Raw genomic sequence first — 17,006 nt, 5'->3', positions numbered from 1 at the left:
GGCCAAGGAGTGTGTTTGGACATGTTTTCTGTCAGAATGTGAGTGTGGCCATGAGCAGTGGTGCGTCCCTCCCACACAAAGCCACAATAGGCTCCGGCAGTGAGCAGCCAGGGCGCTATTATAGCCCTAATCCTGCTCCTATTATACAGACCAGAGAGAGCGAGAGACACAGAGAGAGAGGTAGAGCTGAAGATGAGGTCATCCCAAACAGTGCAACACCCAGGGTCACTGCCTCACTATAGAGGGACAGAGATAAAGAGAGGGATGGTGCAGGGGACGGGGGGGCTGCAGAGCTGAGCTGCAGAGAAAAGGCTCGCAGAAGACCAAGAGCAGGAGATGCTCACTATAGGTGAATGGAGAGGAGAAGAGGTTAAAACCTCCATGACAGGTGCATAAAACACAGCACAGCGGGCCAGCTTTGGTAAAGTACTTTGTTTATTTCATATGCATATGAAACCACACTACAACAGGAGCAGGAAACCGTGATAATGGCCATCATTTTTGTAATAATGTTAATTCTAATCACAGTTGGATAAAATAATAAACTGTAGGAAAGTAAAAATACACACTAATGAAATAAAACCAGTAAAATAATTAGAATCAGTACATAAATAAACAATAAATACTGAATAAATAAGTGAATAAATAAAAGAACAATTTATTTAACCTACACCCAAACAAAATAAATAGCTCTAAATGCATGTACCCTGGCAATGATTTCATGGGACAGTTAAGAAAGTGTCTCCATGAAGAGATATTTTTTGCATTTATTTATTTACTTTTTTTTTCTCTCTTCTAAATATCCCTGCACCGTTGTTTTTCTGTTGCATCCGGAGTAGCCCACAGTACCCGAGTCCACAGCGACCAGCTCTGTGGTGCCACATGTTGCAGTAATGTGGTGATGGTCCCTGTTACAGAGGTGTTCAATCTGCCCAAAATTAGATTCTCTAGTCTGGTGAACTGGACACAACCACACAAATCATGCCACACTGTTTTTTTTCTCTCTTTTTTCCTTCTTTTTCATTTTTGCCCTGCTGCAATGGGTATTATTTGCCTCTTCCACCATATGTGCGTTGCTTTGTTAAGCACACCACCGGCTCCACTTCGTTGTGTGTGAAAACCCATTTCTGAGAGCAAGCAGCAAGTCCTCTCTGCCACTGTTAATGGCTGAGAGTTGCCTTTTCCAACTAGATTTCTTTGTTATAACACAAGAGCAACATCCCCACTAATCATTTAGCACAATCACTGGAAGATTCCCACGAAAGGTTTCCTTGTACATTCTTAAATCTATGATTATTCATCTTACAAAGAATAATAACAAGTCTTGGTGAGCTTAAACACTTTGGTAGGCAACTGTGAAAAATTAGCTGGCAAATGCTTAACTGCATGCCATGGATACTTTATCCAAGCCCATACCACTCCACATCCAGCACCACTGCACTACTCAGACCTCTGCAGCTTTAGCAGCTTATTATAGAAAACAAAACTACGATTCGAGCCTCAAACACTCATTTGGGAGAGAACATTGCAGCTATTTAATATTGCATAGATAAAAATGCTCAGCAGCGTCCGGGACCAGCTTCCATCGTCATAGTCGTGTGTGTCCACTGTTGCACTGATGTCACAGACAGAAGATCCCGAAGAGTTCTCAGCCAGTTTTTGTGCAACTATCATTCACAGTGAAGTAAAACTGAGTCCAACAAGCAGCAGCAGCAGCAGCAGCCTAGAGCCGAGTCTAACCCTAAGAATTAACAGTCAGTTCCCCTCATGGGTGGATTTCACAGTTGTGCAGCCCAGTATACTGCCAATGTCTCTCTTTGACTTTCCTTCTTGCACACACATGCACACACGCACACACACATACACACACACATGCACGCACGCACGCACACACATGCAGGTCCTTCTTTGCTTCCACAAGTCTGATTACTCATCACTGATTGCTCCATGTTGTCTGGGCTCATTTTCTTCCAACCCCCCCTTCCCCTCCCCTCCCCTCCCCTCACTTTGCAGGTAAAACTCAGAGGAAGTAGTCAGGGGGCGGGGAGGGTGGGTTGCTGGTGCGGGTTGGCTGGGCGTCGCCGCCGGTGCTGTGGTTCGTGCTGAGGAGCTTCTCATAGCGAGCCTTGTAGGCGTCTCTCTCCCTCAGCACTCGTGTCAGCTCACACTGTAGCTGCTCCAACTGAAGGGAAGGGAAGAGAGATACCATCATTTCACAGATGCTGATTAAAGGTCCCATAGTTTAAACTTTAAATGTAGTTTTTGCATCTCCTCTCTCAGGCCTTTTTCTGGAGCTCTAGTATCAACAGGTCGATGATTGCCTGACTGTTTTTTTTTTTAAAAGTAAAACACTCAGTAAAAATCAAATCCTGTAAGATTTGATTGGTGGGTCCATGTGGGCGGGGCAGTGGCTGCTCGGTTATGACATCACAAAGTTACAGGAAGTCCTGACAGCTGGTTTTATGGCGCAGTTGTGTGAATTTCTCTGTGGACTGAGGCTTCGATACCTTCACAGTATTGCATTAACACAGAACCTAGAGCTGATCTATAATTAAACATCACATGGACATGTAGCTTTATATTGTATGGGATCATTCTCAGGGACATTATATCTAAAGTGTTTGGCCTAGTTTAGGGATTTAGGACTGTCAGAGTGGAGCCAGTGGAGTTTCTAGCTGTCATCTCCTCCCCATGAAACTGTTTAGTGTCAAACTTTCCAACTTAAATGTTGAAAAATGGGGGTCAAATTTGGTGTCAGGGTGAGCATTTAGCTACTGAGAGAGTTTCTTTCAGTGTGAGTCAAACACAAACTTGTATGCACATATGTGTGTACCTGTTGTGTGAGCACGTGTTTCTCTGACTCCAGAGCGTGGCGGTGCTGTAAGCGCTTGTAGCGGCAGGACTGGGCATAGCCGCGGTTCTTTAGCGTGCGGCGCTTCTGCTTCAAACGCACCACCTCGTCCTTACTCACTCCGCGCAGGTGTCGGTTGAGCTCGCGGACCGAGAGGCTCACCAGCTGCTCGTCAGAGAAGCGCTCGTTCACCCCGCACTGTTGAGCAGATGGAGGAAACACACACACACACGTATACAGAAATATGCTGTTAGTCAACGTTAATTGGCAAACGAGACACATGCTGGAGCTTGTAGCCTGCAGTAAGAGGAGTGTGAAGAGGAATCATCCAAGAGTCAGATTTAAAATGTATCACAACATTATGACTGGTGAACATGTGATATGTCATAATGCGTGTGTGTGTTAGTGTGCATGTGTGTGTCAGGGGGCACATTTCGGCACCACATGTCCATAATCTGTCATGTAATCTGACTAAGTGTGGGTGACAGTTATCAGGATTATGCACAGCAATAATAGCAGATATTATCATAAGCTCACACTGTGCTCCATATAGTGATCCACCCAGACATCTTGATCAACCACAGTGCAGACTATGTTTATTTACCTCTTGAAAATAGTGTTCAATAGTGTGTCTTTTCCTCCAATATAGTCTACACATAAACTGTTATTTCCTCACTAATTATTAATGGAAATGGTTTACAGATTGAGAATTGCCTCATGTAAAGGTTAAAATGCTGCATTTGTAAGAAGCATAAGCACATAATAAATGGTTTATACCACGTTATCATATACTGTAAATGTCAGCAGATATAATTGTTAATCAATGAATTTGCCAGAAGTGAGATATAAATGTATAGATAATGACACAACAAACAACACAACATGTCTTCATAAGAGGTGGCAGACACCTGAAATGTCTTTTTCTTTCTTTCTTTTTTTTTATCTCCATACACTTGCACTACAGTGTGTATGTAGTGCAAATGTATGTTTTATTGTGTCTTTCATCTTTAGTATTTTGTCTTTTTATTATGTTTATTTTACTGTACAGCACTTTGGAAACCTTTGTGTTTATTTAAAATTGTGCTTTATAGATAAAATGGATTGGATTGTTATAAAGCATGCAGTGATTTCACTTTGCTTATTGTTGGCATGTAGAGAGCAGTGATACCTCAGATAGACACAGACATTAATAACCATGTTCTAATGTCCTAATCCTAATCCTTCACTGCTCGATCCCTCTCCTCATGCTCAGCCCGCTAATGCAACAAGTGCCTCCGTCTCCTGTTGCTTCTTTCACCTCCTATAACTTCCTCTGCTCCACCGGTGTGTACCTGATTAACTTGCGGGTGGTGGTGATGATGGTGGCTGCCGTGCATGGGGTGGTGCGGGTGATGCTGGTGGTGGTGATGCTGGTGGTGATGAAGGCGGCCCTGGGGGCTGAGAGGCTGTGGGTATGGGGCCGAGCCGGGGGCGGCGTTGGGGAGCGAGCCGGGGCCCGATGAGAGGAAGACCAGCGGGCGATGGCACATGTCTGTCCCCTTGGTGCAGGAGATGTCGGCACCGCTGTCGCTGCTGGAGTCTCCCAGGTTGCTGCTGGAGCTCTGGGAAAGACCTGGGAACTGGAGAGAGAGAGGGAAGGAGGGAGGGGGTGCACAGAAAGGCGATGAAGAAGCTGCAGAAGGGTGAAGAGGAAAATGAGCTCCTTTATGGCCAAATGCAGGGCCGTTGCTAGGAATTCTGAGCCCATGCCCCCTGACTTTTCCACTTTTTTTCTTAGATTATGTACATATGTATTATCATTTTTTATTTAGCCTACTTTGTTTTGATGCTAATGCAGCATTACTATGAGTATTAGTCAGGGTCTTATGCAGAATAATTCAGTCATACAAAGATTAGACTACTGGGGTTTTTTGTGGGCCCTACTGGTTGCTGGGCCCCTAGAATTATCATCACCATCCTCTCCTATACAACGGCTCTGGCCACATGGGAAGATATAGGGGAAATGACATGTACCTGTGAGCTGACAGCTGCAGCAGCTGAGTTCAACAGAGCCTCCACGGCGTCCTCACAGCCGAGAAAACCGTTCACCGGCCCCCTCTCTCTGTCCCCTCTCTCTGGCACGCCTCCCAAGGCTCCCAGCAGCGTGGCCGGCCCCGTCACCTCCCCTCCAAACTGTTGCTGCAGGGCCGCCAGCCAGATCAGGTCCTCCAGCGAGGCCGGGGTGGGACCCTGAGGCCCGCCGTGTGCCGGGCTGCCCTCCACGTTCCCCTGAGAGCCGGAACTGATGCCAGAGGTGAAGCTGTTGGAGATGGAGAGGGGGAAGGAGATGGAGGAGGATGACGACGATAGGGAGGAAGAGCCCGAAGGAGGCGGGTGGGCGTCGCTGAGCGTTGGCGAGGGTGGCAGTGAGTTATAAGGGCTGGAGCTCAAGCTGGAGTCCTGTGGAGGGTGGCTGGTGTACGGAGAGCTGGAGGGGTCGTGAGGGAGGCCAGATTTGGGATATGCACAGGGTGGAGGGAGTGGAGGAGTGTCAGATTTCACCTCAAACTTGAGGAGGTCAAAGTCATTCAGGTACTCCATGGCCAGAGGACTGGGGGGCAGAGAGGGCATGGGGAGGGAAGGAGAGGACATGGTGTCTGCTGCTGCTGCTGCTGCTGCTGCTGGTGGAGCTTCAACAGGGTTTTGTCCGTGTGTCAGGATCGCTGGAAGGTCCACACCTCTGCCTCAGCGCAGCTCATAGACAGCAGCAGCAGTGGTGGTGTCAGGAAGTCGACTGGTTGGAGAGTTTCCTCTGTGAGAAACAGTTTGTCCCCGTGTCCTTGTCTCTGTCTCTCTTGTCCTGAAAGAAAGAAAGGAGGAGAGAGGGCGTTACAACAGTCTTGCATATTTGTCATCAAAAACAATTCATGTGGTGTCACTGTGTACTTAGGCTTCTAAGCTGCAAATGGTTTCATTGATTATAAATAAAGGTTCACTCCAACAATTAATCCATCAAGTATAAAAGCAGAAGTAAGCGATCCGGTCGTTTTGGCTAACTTCTTGTCAGCGGATGGAGTTAGCCGTCCCTGTCCTCGTCCCTACGTCACCACATTCACGCGCATCCCTTGGCTGCACACACAGAGAGGACCGCCCCTTTATGCCGTTCTCTCTCCTCATTGGATAAAGGTTGTAGGATACAAGGAAAGTTTTCTCCTCGGCTTACAGCAGAGCAGAGTGACTGACAGACCCGTGTTTCAGAACAAACACTCTATATAAGTGAAGATATAACTATTTAATACTTATATTAACACAAACATTCCGCTTACTTCTGCTTTAACATCAATGCTTCAGAACTTATTCCAGGCATTCATCTTTTTTGTCAATATAAAAACTACCTACATTACCCACAATGCAACTTGGCTACCATCATTTCAGCATTTCAGTTCCTGATTTGGCAGTGGCAATCAGAGACGAAGAGTGGGCTGCAGAGGTTTGGATTCTATCTCCATACCAAACACACGCTGCTACAATGCTGATTTATCTTTTCTCACATATAGTATTATTAAGCCTCTGAGGTAACATCAGATGACTTCCTCCTTAATCACTCATCAAAATAATCATTTATAGATCAGTTATCAGCTACAAGTGAGAGGCATGTCTGGGTTGCCAGTTTGTGCAAAATCTGCCACCAACATGACATTGGTTTTGTGTGTTTAGACCTGCCAAAGCACCAAAACTCATTTATTTTATATACATCTTATTCTGAAAATAACTAGTTCTTGTTTGAAATGATCTAAAAGAATAAAACAAAAATAAAGCTGTAAATGCTTTGACTATAAGGTCAAAGTCAGAGTGTGTGAGTGGCAGGTATTGTGTTATATTAAGACGCTATAATCTGTAGCACATCCCCCCCTGCCCACCGTCTTATACACACATGTACTGTATAGGACTATAAGCACATGCACATGCACATTCACATACACGTGCATGTTTGCTTGTATTGTCAGTCTATTTGTTCAAGGACAAACTAAGACATTGGTTTCCACAAACTTTTACATTATCCATCCATCCATCCATCATTTGTAATGTATGCATTCATTTTATAATGTAAAAGTGAGAAGTTGCAATCCTCAGTTTGCTTCATTTTAGCCAATAAGTCCAGATCTCCTCTCTTAACCCACTCACAGAATCAGTTTATGACTCTGTCAGAGAAAAAACTCAACTGTGATGGTTTGTTTATCCAAATATAAAACACGGCCTCGTCTTCTGCCAAGTTTCATCCGTCTTTATGTGGAAGTTATTCCAGGTTATTGCCCTGGTGTGATCACGCAAACACACAATAGATATAACATAATATTTCTAGAAGGATCTGCCCGCTGAACACAGAAGCGACTGAAGCACAAGAACTCAAAGGGGCTTAATCATTTTTGACAGAAAGATCCACAGGTCCAAGAGAGCAAATCCAATTATCGGCAGGTTCAGACTTTAATCCAGAGATTCGTCCGAAATGGATCAAATAACACATTTATATTGATAAGGAGATGAAAAGAGTTCATCTTTGTCTGAGGCTCATGTTGATACAAATGATATTTGTTCTTTTTGATCTTGTCTGCTCAGATTCAACAGCAAAAAACATTTTCTTGGTAAAGAAACCCACTGATAGTCGTGTGGGGACGATTTACAGGTTAGTGAAACAATTCAAACATCTGATCAAACAGAAAAGACCAAGTTATCTCCTCAATAACAAGTTCAATATAACTTTTTACATGCTCCATCAATGGAAGCTTTAGAAGAGAAGCCCTATTTCCTCCAACTTCACTTATTATACTCCTTTAGAAAATAGTGATTATTAAATGAACATCTAATTAAAAAAATCCACCTTTGACTAGTGCCTCTTGGGCTCAGCTCATTAGTTTTACCCCCTATGGTTCAAAATGGATTGTAAAAGAAAGCAAACAGTGACGGGGCTCCATGGAGGCCTCAGTCTGGCTCCAGACCAGAGTCACCACAAAAAGCCAGCCCCAAAAACACACACACACACACACACTCACTCACACTCACATTCAAGAAAGAAAAAAGTAGGAGGAAAGCAGGCGGAGGTGAAGGTGTGACCTGAGAGATGTGACAGTCAAAGAGAATGAAATGATCTTACCGTCGGTCATAGAGATGAAGGGTGGTTACCAGCTCTGTTCAACATCCCGCACCAAACACACACACGCACACAAAAATAATCGACTGACTGGTGTGACTGACACGTTTGGAGAGAGACACAGAGGAAACAGAGCGTATGTGTGTGTGTGTGTGTGTGTGTATGTGTGTGTGTGTGTGCGCGCATGTGAGTGTGTATAGCACTCTGTCACTGAGTGCCACTGCCCCCTTTCTTTCTTTCCCCTCTGCTGCAAATCCCTGTTTGCAACAATCCCCTCCTCTCTCTCTCTCTCTCTCTCTCTCTCTCTCTCTGTCTCCCCCCACATCCCTCTCTCATAGTTCACAGGCATATTCACACTCTCTGGCAATGTCTGTCTGTCTTTCTCTCTCCTCTCTTTCTCTATTTTTTATGTTGGTCTGTCTCTTTGTTTCAGTTTCTGTGTTCTTGTTTTATTCCTCTATTTCTCTCTCTCTCTCTCTCTCTCTCTCTCTCTCTCTCTCTCTCTCTCTCTCTCTCTCACACACACACACACACACACACACACACACACACACACACACACACACACACACACACACACACACACTGCATCATCAAGTGTTGTTGTTTTTACTCACTCTTCTGAACAAGTCCTGGGCAGCTTGGTGTGGTGACCCCAAGGTTGTGTTACAAGATGTTTACTGTCTCATCCCTGAGGTAAACTGTGTCTTGAGAGTTGTGTTGACCACAGACGGACAGTAGACTCTGCACTGCCTCACAGTGGACACTCACAGCTACTGAACTCAGCCTGTTACTGTAATGAGGAGGGAAGAGCTTCATCTAGTCAAGTTGGAATAAATTAGAATCAGAGTGAATCAGATTATTGTCTTGGTCTGAAATTCATTTAAAAACCCATTCACTCCACAAATATTGTGGATCATAAACCCGTGACTTACAGTCCTGATATATGTTTTCTACATTAAAATAAGAATAATTTGACCTATGTTATGTAGTTTGTTGAGTTGTGTTCATACACTATACCAAATTATTTAATCATTTCTTAAACCAGAGAAATCTATTATTTCAATTCTGGTAATGCTCTGTATCATTTGGTCATATCATGAGTCATTGTTGTGGTTTCCTGTGAGGAGATCAAAATAGAGTGTTAGGCCACATGTTTGCATACACTCTTCACACCTTGGTCATTTTCATGTATCTTTAGATTTTAACCAGATGTTGGTTTATTCATCTGACATCTGGATCTCAGAGCCGATTAACGTTCAAACAGCTCAGCTTCCTCTGGTCTGATTCCTCTGTTGCCTTGTTCTTATTTCTTATGTTTGAGTCTTTGTGAGTCTTGCCAGATTCCGTGGCCTCGATAAGAGGTTGATGCATTGTAACTTCTCTCCCTCTCTTTTTAGGTGGGTTATCATTGTACAGCGCTTTTTCTGTCTTTTTGCCTTAGAGTAATTGGTGTTTTTACACTGATTGCTTTATGGTTTCAGACGGTCACTTTTGTGGCTTTTATTTCTTTATTTTTGTATTACTATCTGTGCACCTTTTTATCTAACTGTTAACTGTGACAATCTGTCTTGTTGTACTTTATTTACTTTACTGTACAATTATCTGGTTGTTTGCTTAGGTATTGATATTTATCTTTATGTACTTTACTTATTTTACTGTACATTTAGGATGTGATTTAGCAACAGTTTTAGGTGTACTTAAACTATCTCCTACTCTTTATTTACAGACTTTGTATTTAGATTATTGTTTGTTATATTTAATTCGCTAAGAAGAGTGGTTTGTTTTTTACACACCTGTAATTAGTCTGATGGTAGTTAAACGCCACTTCTGGCACCGCATGGTTACACATTGAAAAACACTTTGGTTGAAACGTCTGTGTCCCTCCTGTCCTTCTGTGCTCTGCTGATTAAACTTTCCTAAAGGATTTTGAGCGTGCAGGCTTTTCTCCCCTCATTTGAACTTGTTTGAACTACCAGTTTTAGTACTGTGGCCTGTTTGTCGTGGAGAGGAGGACACCTCTGTGGATCATTCAGCTCCAAACTGGAAGAAGTTTGTGATGGCTCTGTAGACAACAGCTCCCATCACACCTCATTAAATCATCACATCATCACAGAAGTTACTTACTGTGCATGTGAGCGCTCTGTCAAAACTCCACTGTGTCCTAATTATCATTTAATCCCTGCAGCCCCAGAAGCTGCTTGGTTTGCTGTGGACTCATTTCTGGTCATTTGATTAAAGACAAATTCATTTATGAACACCAACTCAATAATAAATCAGAACCTGCTCCTTAAGGTTGTCGTATAGGAGTTTATCTCCAAACAGTTCATTTAATAAAGCAGCAGGAGCTGTTGTGGGAATGACACAAGTTCTAGTCACCACCAGTGCTTACAGTGTGTTGGTAATTTTCTATAAGAATACATGCTCTGCTGTATTTCACTGTATTTGTGTGGTTCTGACATCTTAGCAATAGCACTCAATACTAACATGGATAAATTGATAAATTGGATAAATGGATAAATGGATAAATTGTTGCCCTGACTGCTGCCACCTTAAAGATTCCAGCCTTTGTTTTTACTCTGACAAATGGCCCCCCACCCTCTCTCCACACTGCCCTGTCGCTCACTGTTAGTCTCAAAATCTGTGAATTCAGTTTTTTTTTTAAATCCACAGAGCAGAGAAATGCACAACCAGCGTTTCTCAATGCTCCTTAAAAGCTTGAAGTTGTTAATCCGGAGCTTCTCTGTGTCTTAATAGTGTCTCGTTAAGGAATCACTGAGTTAATAGTGCCGACACAAATCTGATTTGGACGGTAAACAAAACCTTAAAGGCAGGCAGACGTGCTGACTCATGCGAATAGCAGAAGGGCTCACAAACAGGAGTTTTATTCCTTGTTACTTCACAGCTCTTTGTTGAGCAGGGATAAACCATTAGAACTATTCAATAGACAATGCTCTCTCTATTTTTTTAAATATAGAATGCTATATTAGTCTCTTCTTTCCTCTCTTTCTCTACTTTAACCTCTCTATCTGCCCATCATTTGTGTTTCCGGGGGAAAGCTTAGCAGCTAAACCAACAGGGCCTCTCCCATGAGGTCGAGGGACAAAGAGAGGCCGAGACACAGAGGAACTTACCTCATACTTCATGACACACACACACACGCACGCATGCACACACACTTCTGCAGCTATACACACATGTGTGTACTGCAGCCATCTTACAGTATATTCAGGTGGGATGTATTCAGTATATACAGCCTGAGAGTGTTCCATGTTATTCTGCAGCTTCACTTCTAGAGGTATATTTAAGTAATTAGTCTGTAATTAGGATCCAACACTGTGATTATCAAAGTGGGTTGGAGTAGCACTAGTAGATGTGAGTGCATTGAGTTTTACAGCCATTCACACTCTTTCCTGTGTCCCTGTTGTCACATGCAACCAGCAGCAGCTCCAGCACATCACCTCCCCACCTCGGCCCTTCACACATGCAAAGACAGAAAATACACAGTAGATTCAGAAAACATCTTTAGCAATATGTGCAAATAAAGAAACACTGCAAGTTTAGTTCTATAATTAAAATACAACAGGTGTGGGGGGGTTGTGGCCATGATCCTTATTGCAGCACTCAGCCCTTTGCACCATTCTGTAGTGTCCCTGGAAACAGTGTTGTGTGGTCAGATATTTTAAAGGTCCAGTGTGTAATATTTGTCAAGGTTTAGGCCTATTGGCAAAATCTGAATATATTTGTATAAGTGTATAATCCCTATAAAATAAAATCCATTTGGTTTTTATAATATTTACTACATATCCACCTTTTTCCGAACGTCAAAACACGTAAGCCGTTTGGCACTTCCGGTGGAATTTTATGTTTACGTTTCCATGGTTTCGGTAGTCGCTGTAAATGCATGGATTTAAAACAAACAAACAAACAACGACAAAAAACTGTGATCAATAAAGCTTACCTAAACTTGTGCGTATTTGTAGTGTGTTAGTCTTTAGAGTTTTTTGCTGCTCATGCTGTCAGTTTGATAAGATAAGATAAGAATTACTTTATCAATTAAAGGAAAATTTATTTATCTGGCATCTCATCCTGCAGAAGAACTAAAAAGCCTGATGGCTGTACAGTAGGTACAAAGATCTTCTCTCCATCCTGCAGCGAAGAGAGAGGAGATGTTTAATGATGTTTTGTGGCAAATTTGTGTATTTGTTTGTGTTTTCTTAAAGCAGAAGTAAGCGATCTGGTCGTTTTGGCTAACTTCGTTAGTTAGCAGCCCCCGCCCTCGTCATGGATCTATTGGTCCTCGTCCCTACGTCACCACATTCACGCGCATCCCTTGGCTGCACACACAGAGAGGACCGCCCCTTTATGCCGTTCTCTCTCCTCATTGGATAAAGCTTGTAGGATACAAGGAAGTATACAAGAGGTTTTCTCCTCTGCTTATAGCAGAGCAGAGTGACTGACAGACCCGTGTATTGGACCAAACACTAAGTGATTGCCATCGGAAGATATAACTATTTAAGACTTATATTAACACAAACATTCCGCTTACTTCTGCTTTAAATTGCAGTGCATTGAGCTGTACCACATTTCTTTTTCCTTATTATTGTACAGCTTTTACGTGACTAAAAAGACAAGATAGAGAAAGAGGCTATAGCTGTGACTGCCAGCCTTATAATAACCAACCAAACAAAAAGGAGACACTTGAAGAGAGGAGGAGGAGACACTGTCAAAACATACTGGCTCTGTTCAAACATTAAAAGAAAACATCTTTAGTTCATTTTTTCTATCTTACCCTTTTACTATGCAGAAAGAGTCTAGCTCTCCCTGGGTTTCTAGTCAGAAGCCTATAAGCTCACCAGCTGCTGGTTAAAAAATATTCCACAGCAACTTCACCCTGAGGCTGGTTCTCTGAAGAATCCACATAAACTAGGTTTTTAAATGAAAATTTTTCAATGTGAGTGCCATATATAACATTTCAATCATTTCTACAGTCAAAGCTACTGAAATTCACTGACATTGTATCATACCAAACAGCAATGTATAAGGCCAGAAAACAGACAATTACCAGAAAATATCCAAAATTTATTTAGAAACCGAAAGGGAGGTTATCAACTAAGAGGGGAACATTAATTCAAAATCTTAGAAACACGAACAACTCTGAAAGGTTTCTGTATATCCATTACTGATGTCAAGTTACGAAACAATCTAACTGAAGACCTCACGCAAAGTCCAAATATAAGCGGGTTTAAGAAAATGTACAAAAATATGATGCTTAGCAGGTATAATGGACAGTGATCATTAATGATTATTGGTTCATTTGCCCTTTAATTGGTATGGCATGGTGATGAGGCAGATAAGCCTAGTATGTATATATGTATGTGTATATACTGTATATATATATGTATATATATATATATGTGTATAAGTGTTGATATGCATGTATATTGATATGCTTCTTCTCACTCCTATGTCACTTATTTTCCTTTTTCTTTGTTTTATTTTATTTTATTTTTTTGCTTTCTCAATGCTCATTTCTATTATGTTGGACAAGAATTTGTTCAGTAGCAAATCGGGAAGCCTTTTATTTTATTATTTTCATATTCGAAATAAACAGTACAAACAAAATGAACAAACAAAATCACAAGCAATACTCTCACAGATGGATGCTGGCTTAATAAAAGTTTACCAGCCGTGTTGGATGCCACAAGAAGTCAGAGAGAAAATGTGTTTCGGTGATTTGGGTGTTTTAAGCCTAAGCGTGTCTCATCAGCGCCCCAAACCCCTTTGTTGACCTCTCCATCACCCCATTAACCCTGGATGTTTTATCCTCTGAGAGGCTCTTAAGGACACCGGGTCTCGAGAGAGGAGTCGCTCAAGTGGAACAAACTCGCTACAAGCAGAGGTGAGCAGCCTGAAAACTGGCTTAGACATTTTCAGAAAAGAAGAAGGAGAAGAAGTGAGTTGTAGCACAGACAGGCAGTAAAGACAGTGGGAGAGTGACAGAGCTGAGGACAGACCTGCAGTGTTTGGACAGATGGTGTGAGGTGGAGGCCTGCAGGGTCCCACTAACACGACCTTATCCCACATATACATGTCCTAATCCTGCCTAACTCTGATACAAGCAACAGGCTTACACGTCTCACCTCACCCATCTCCTTCACTCTCTACACACATACACACACATGCACACACACATGCACACACGCACACACACACACACACAAGATTAGCCACAAATAACATAAGAATTGAGAATTTGATGACAGGCATTACAACATGCTACAAGGCTTTAAAAGGCTGGTTTGTCCAAATCATGCAAACATCATATATATTTTTTACAGTACACACAGTGCGGCTGTGGCTCAGGAGGTAGAGCAAGTCGTTCCCTAACCAGAAGGTCGGAGGTCCGATTCCAGGCTCCTCCAGTCAACATGTTGAAGTGTCCTTGAGCAAGACACTGAACCCACATTTGCCCCCCAGTGTGTGCATTGGGTGTATGAATGTATGTGAATGGTTAGTTTCACGCACTGTGCCTAGTGCTGTATGAATGTATGTGTGAAGGGTGAATGAACTACAGTGTACAGAACTTTAAGTGATCGAAGAGACTATAAGCGCTATATAAGTGCAAGTCCATTTACCATGTACAGATAGTTTTGGTTTTACTGTAATTCATCCAGGTGTAGTGATATCTGTCTCCCAGGCATCTGCCTCCACTCAAATACAGTGAGGTTACACTCCCCGATACTCATAAACCAGAGAGAAAAAGCCCTTTAACTTTACAGCGAACAAGAACTGTGGGCAGTCAGGCTGGATTAGGTTGAACAGTTACCAGTGGTCCTGCTCAGTTGAAAGTCTAGTTTCCTACTAAACTTTGTGTTTCTTTGAAAATCCAAAGAGCTGCAACTGACTGACGGGCCAACTGCGACCCGTCAGTCAGGTCCTGCTGACCTGTCAATCATTTGTTTTATTACAAGTAAGTAAAATTGAACTCCCCAGGCTACAAAAAATGAAATAATGATGTTTTTTTGTCACAGAAAATGCTCTAAACCACAGGGAGGCTCTAATACTGCAGTCTGGTTGGTAATCAGTCTTGGCAGCAACATTTGTGTTGTGTGTTAATGTTAATGTTGACATTTTAAATTATTTTTGTTCTCTTGCGCCTGAATTAACCAAATGATATACCAGACTGGTTGTTAATTTGTGTTGCACAGAAATAAATAAATCAAATAAATGTGTTCCTTGTCTTTTTCTAAGAAACACTGAAGCTACTAAAATGTTTTCCTCTAGAGACAGTACAAAGCTCTGCTGCTGGGCTTTTAACCACAGCCACAGACATGATCACATCACCACTGTCTCATTTCATATTTAGCGTCCAGTGCGTTTCCAAGCTGTTCCCCTTGATATATCAAACATGTTCTTATGTTTCCTGTGCTCCTGCAAGTTCTTTGATCTCTGTACCTTCGCTGAAAATACAAACATCCAACCTCTGCATCTTAAATTTGAGCTCAATCAAATTCTTAAATAGCTCCTTTTCCAAAGGTCAGAAGACCCTGTGAGACCTGCTATCTGGCAGTAGACTCAGGTTTTCACTGGCTCCAGCTCTGTTCAGCATTGGTGCAGCCTACACACTAATGCCAATTCTTGTTGCTTTTCCTGCTGTAACACCTCAGAGCAGAGGTGGTACTGTAGACAGACCTGTCACCTTCACAGGTGCTGTCTAACCATTTGAAACTTTTTCTTAGCCAGTCATGGATCAGTTTTAGTTCTTCTGCTAGTTCACTCTTGCTCCCATTTTTGTTAGTTCATGTGAAGACTGGTGGTGGAAAAGCAATCAACTGGTTATTATTAGTGGGTTTTACTCACATTTATTAAACCCTACTTTTAAACAGCAATGCCTACTGAAACCTCTATAGCTAACAAAGGCCATACAGTACATTACAGTAGCATTCAATAATTACTTATGGCTTGTCTGTGTGTTTATGTTTACAGCTCTAATCAAGGTGAAATTATATTTGATGCTGGGATAAAGGCATGGTTTCTGTCTTGCTTATATTTTAATGGGAGGGTTGACATTCACACAATATTACAGCAAGACAAGTGTTATTTTAGATTGGTATACGGACTAGAGGAAGGGGACAGCTAGTCTGGCCTAGTCTTGATGAAATAACAAAACAAAACAAAACAATAAGAATTAAAAAAAGAAGATTTAAAAATGTTTGATCAAAAAAAGAAGCAGTGACCTACAGAGATGCTGGCAGGTATCTAAGGGGGCTACTTCCAGTCTTTCAATAATCTAATTCTTTTCTACACACACAAAAAAACGATAGTTTATCTTCCTAAAACAAGGAACTGTTCCTTTAAAGTCTTCTGCAGCATCTGCACTGTTTTGCGTAACTGCTATGGCTTGAAACATTATTGTAATATCAGCAGGATGCCTCTCGGCTGTGTGATTTCTCTCCCTCCTGATTCAATTCAAACAGAAAACACATGTGGCATGCTGTGAAGCGTTCATTACCACCAGTCACATACTGTTTTATTCTCTTTATCTTTTTAGCAAAAGCCATTATTCTATAGTCACTCTGCCTTGGGGAACATTGTTTATCATTTAACTTCCCTGCTCCCCGTTCGCCTGGCTACCTCTGTAATCTCAGTGTTTTTGTAACATCCATCTAATCCATCACTTGAACTGTTAATCTTTAAATTGCCCCTTTCAGACTGACTCTGAGCTGCACAGCTACAAGATTACACATTTCATACCTCTTAAGCTATTTACTGTCTTTTATTGATTTTCATTCCAGACCGTCCTACTCATAGTCCGCGTTGTTTGTGTGTTTGTGTGTAAGTGTGTTTACTGATGGTGTCCATGCATTGGGTCTTGTTGTGAGTGGACTTAACAGGCTAGTCATGGGATTAGAGCTGATTCTCCCCCTGAAACTAGTGTCAGATTAACAGATACCCCTGCCTTCATAAACCGTCTGTAATGTAGACATAAGCTGTCAGTACCCCTGCTATTACCTCACCCACCCA

General features: G+C 42.2%; 1 protein-coding gene across 1 annotated transcript; it reads right to left on the bottom strand.

Moving 5' to 3' along the window:
• Positions 1-801: 801 nt before the first annotated feature.
• nrl (neural retina leucine zipper) lies at positions 802-8,243 on the bottom strand. The gene is made up of 5 exons (XM_085773738.1): positions 7,983-8,243; positions 4,865-5,690; positions 4,183-4,470; positions 2,834-3,049; positions 802-2,182 (listed from the first exon to the last, which is right to left on the bottom strand). The coding sequence occupies exons 2-5, from the start codon at positions 5,480-5,482 to the stop codon at positions 2,021-2,023; spliced, it is 1,284 nt and encodes a 427-aa protein (XP_085629864.1). The 5' UTR covers positions 5,483-5,690; positions 7,983-8,243; the 3' UTR covers positions 802-2,020.
• Positions 8,244-17,006: the final 8,763 nt, after the last annotated feature.

This window comes from Trachurus japonicus, chromosome 4, assembly GCF_045865225.1.
Source record: "Trachurus japonicus isolate A0001 chromosome 4, Traja_1.0".
Classification (NCBI taxonomy): Eukaryota; Metazoa; Chordata; class Actinopteri; order Carangiformes; family Carangidae; genus Trachurus; species Trachurus japonicus.
The sequence above is the reverse complement of the archived record's forward strand: the minus strand, read 5'-3'. Positions and strand labels throughout refer to the sequence as shown.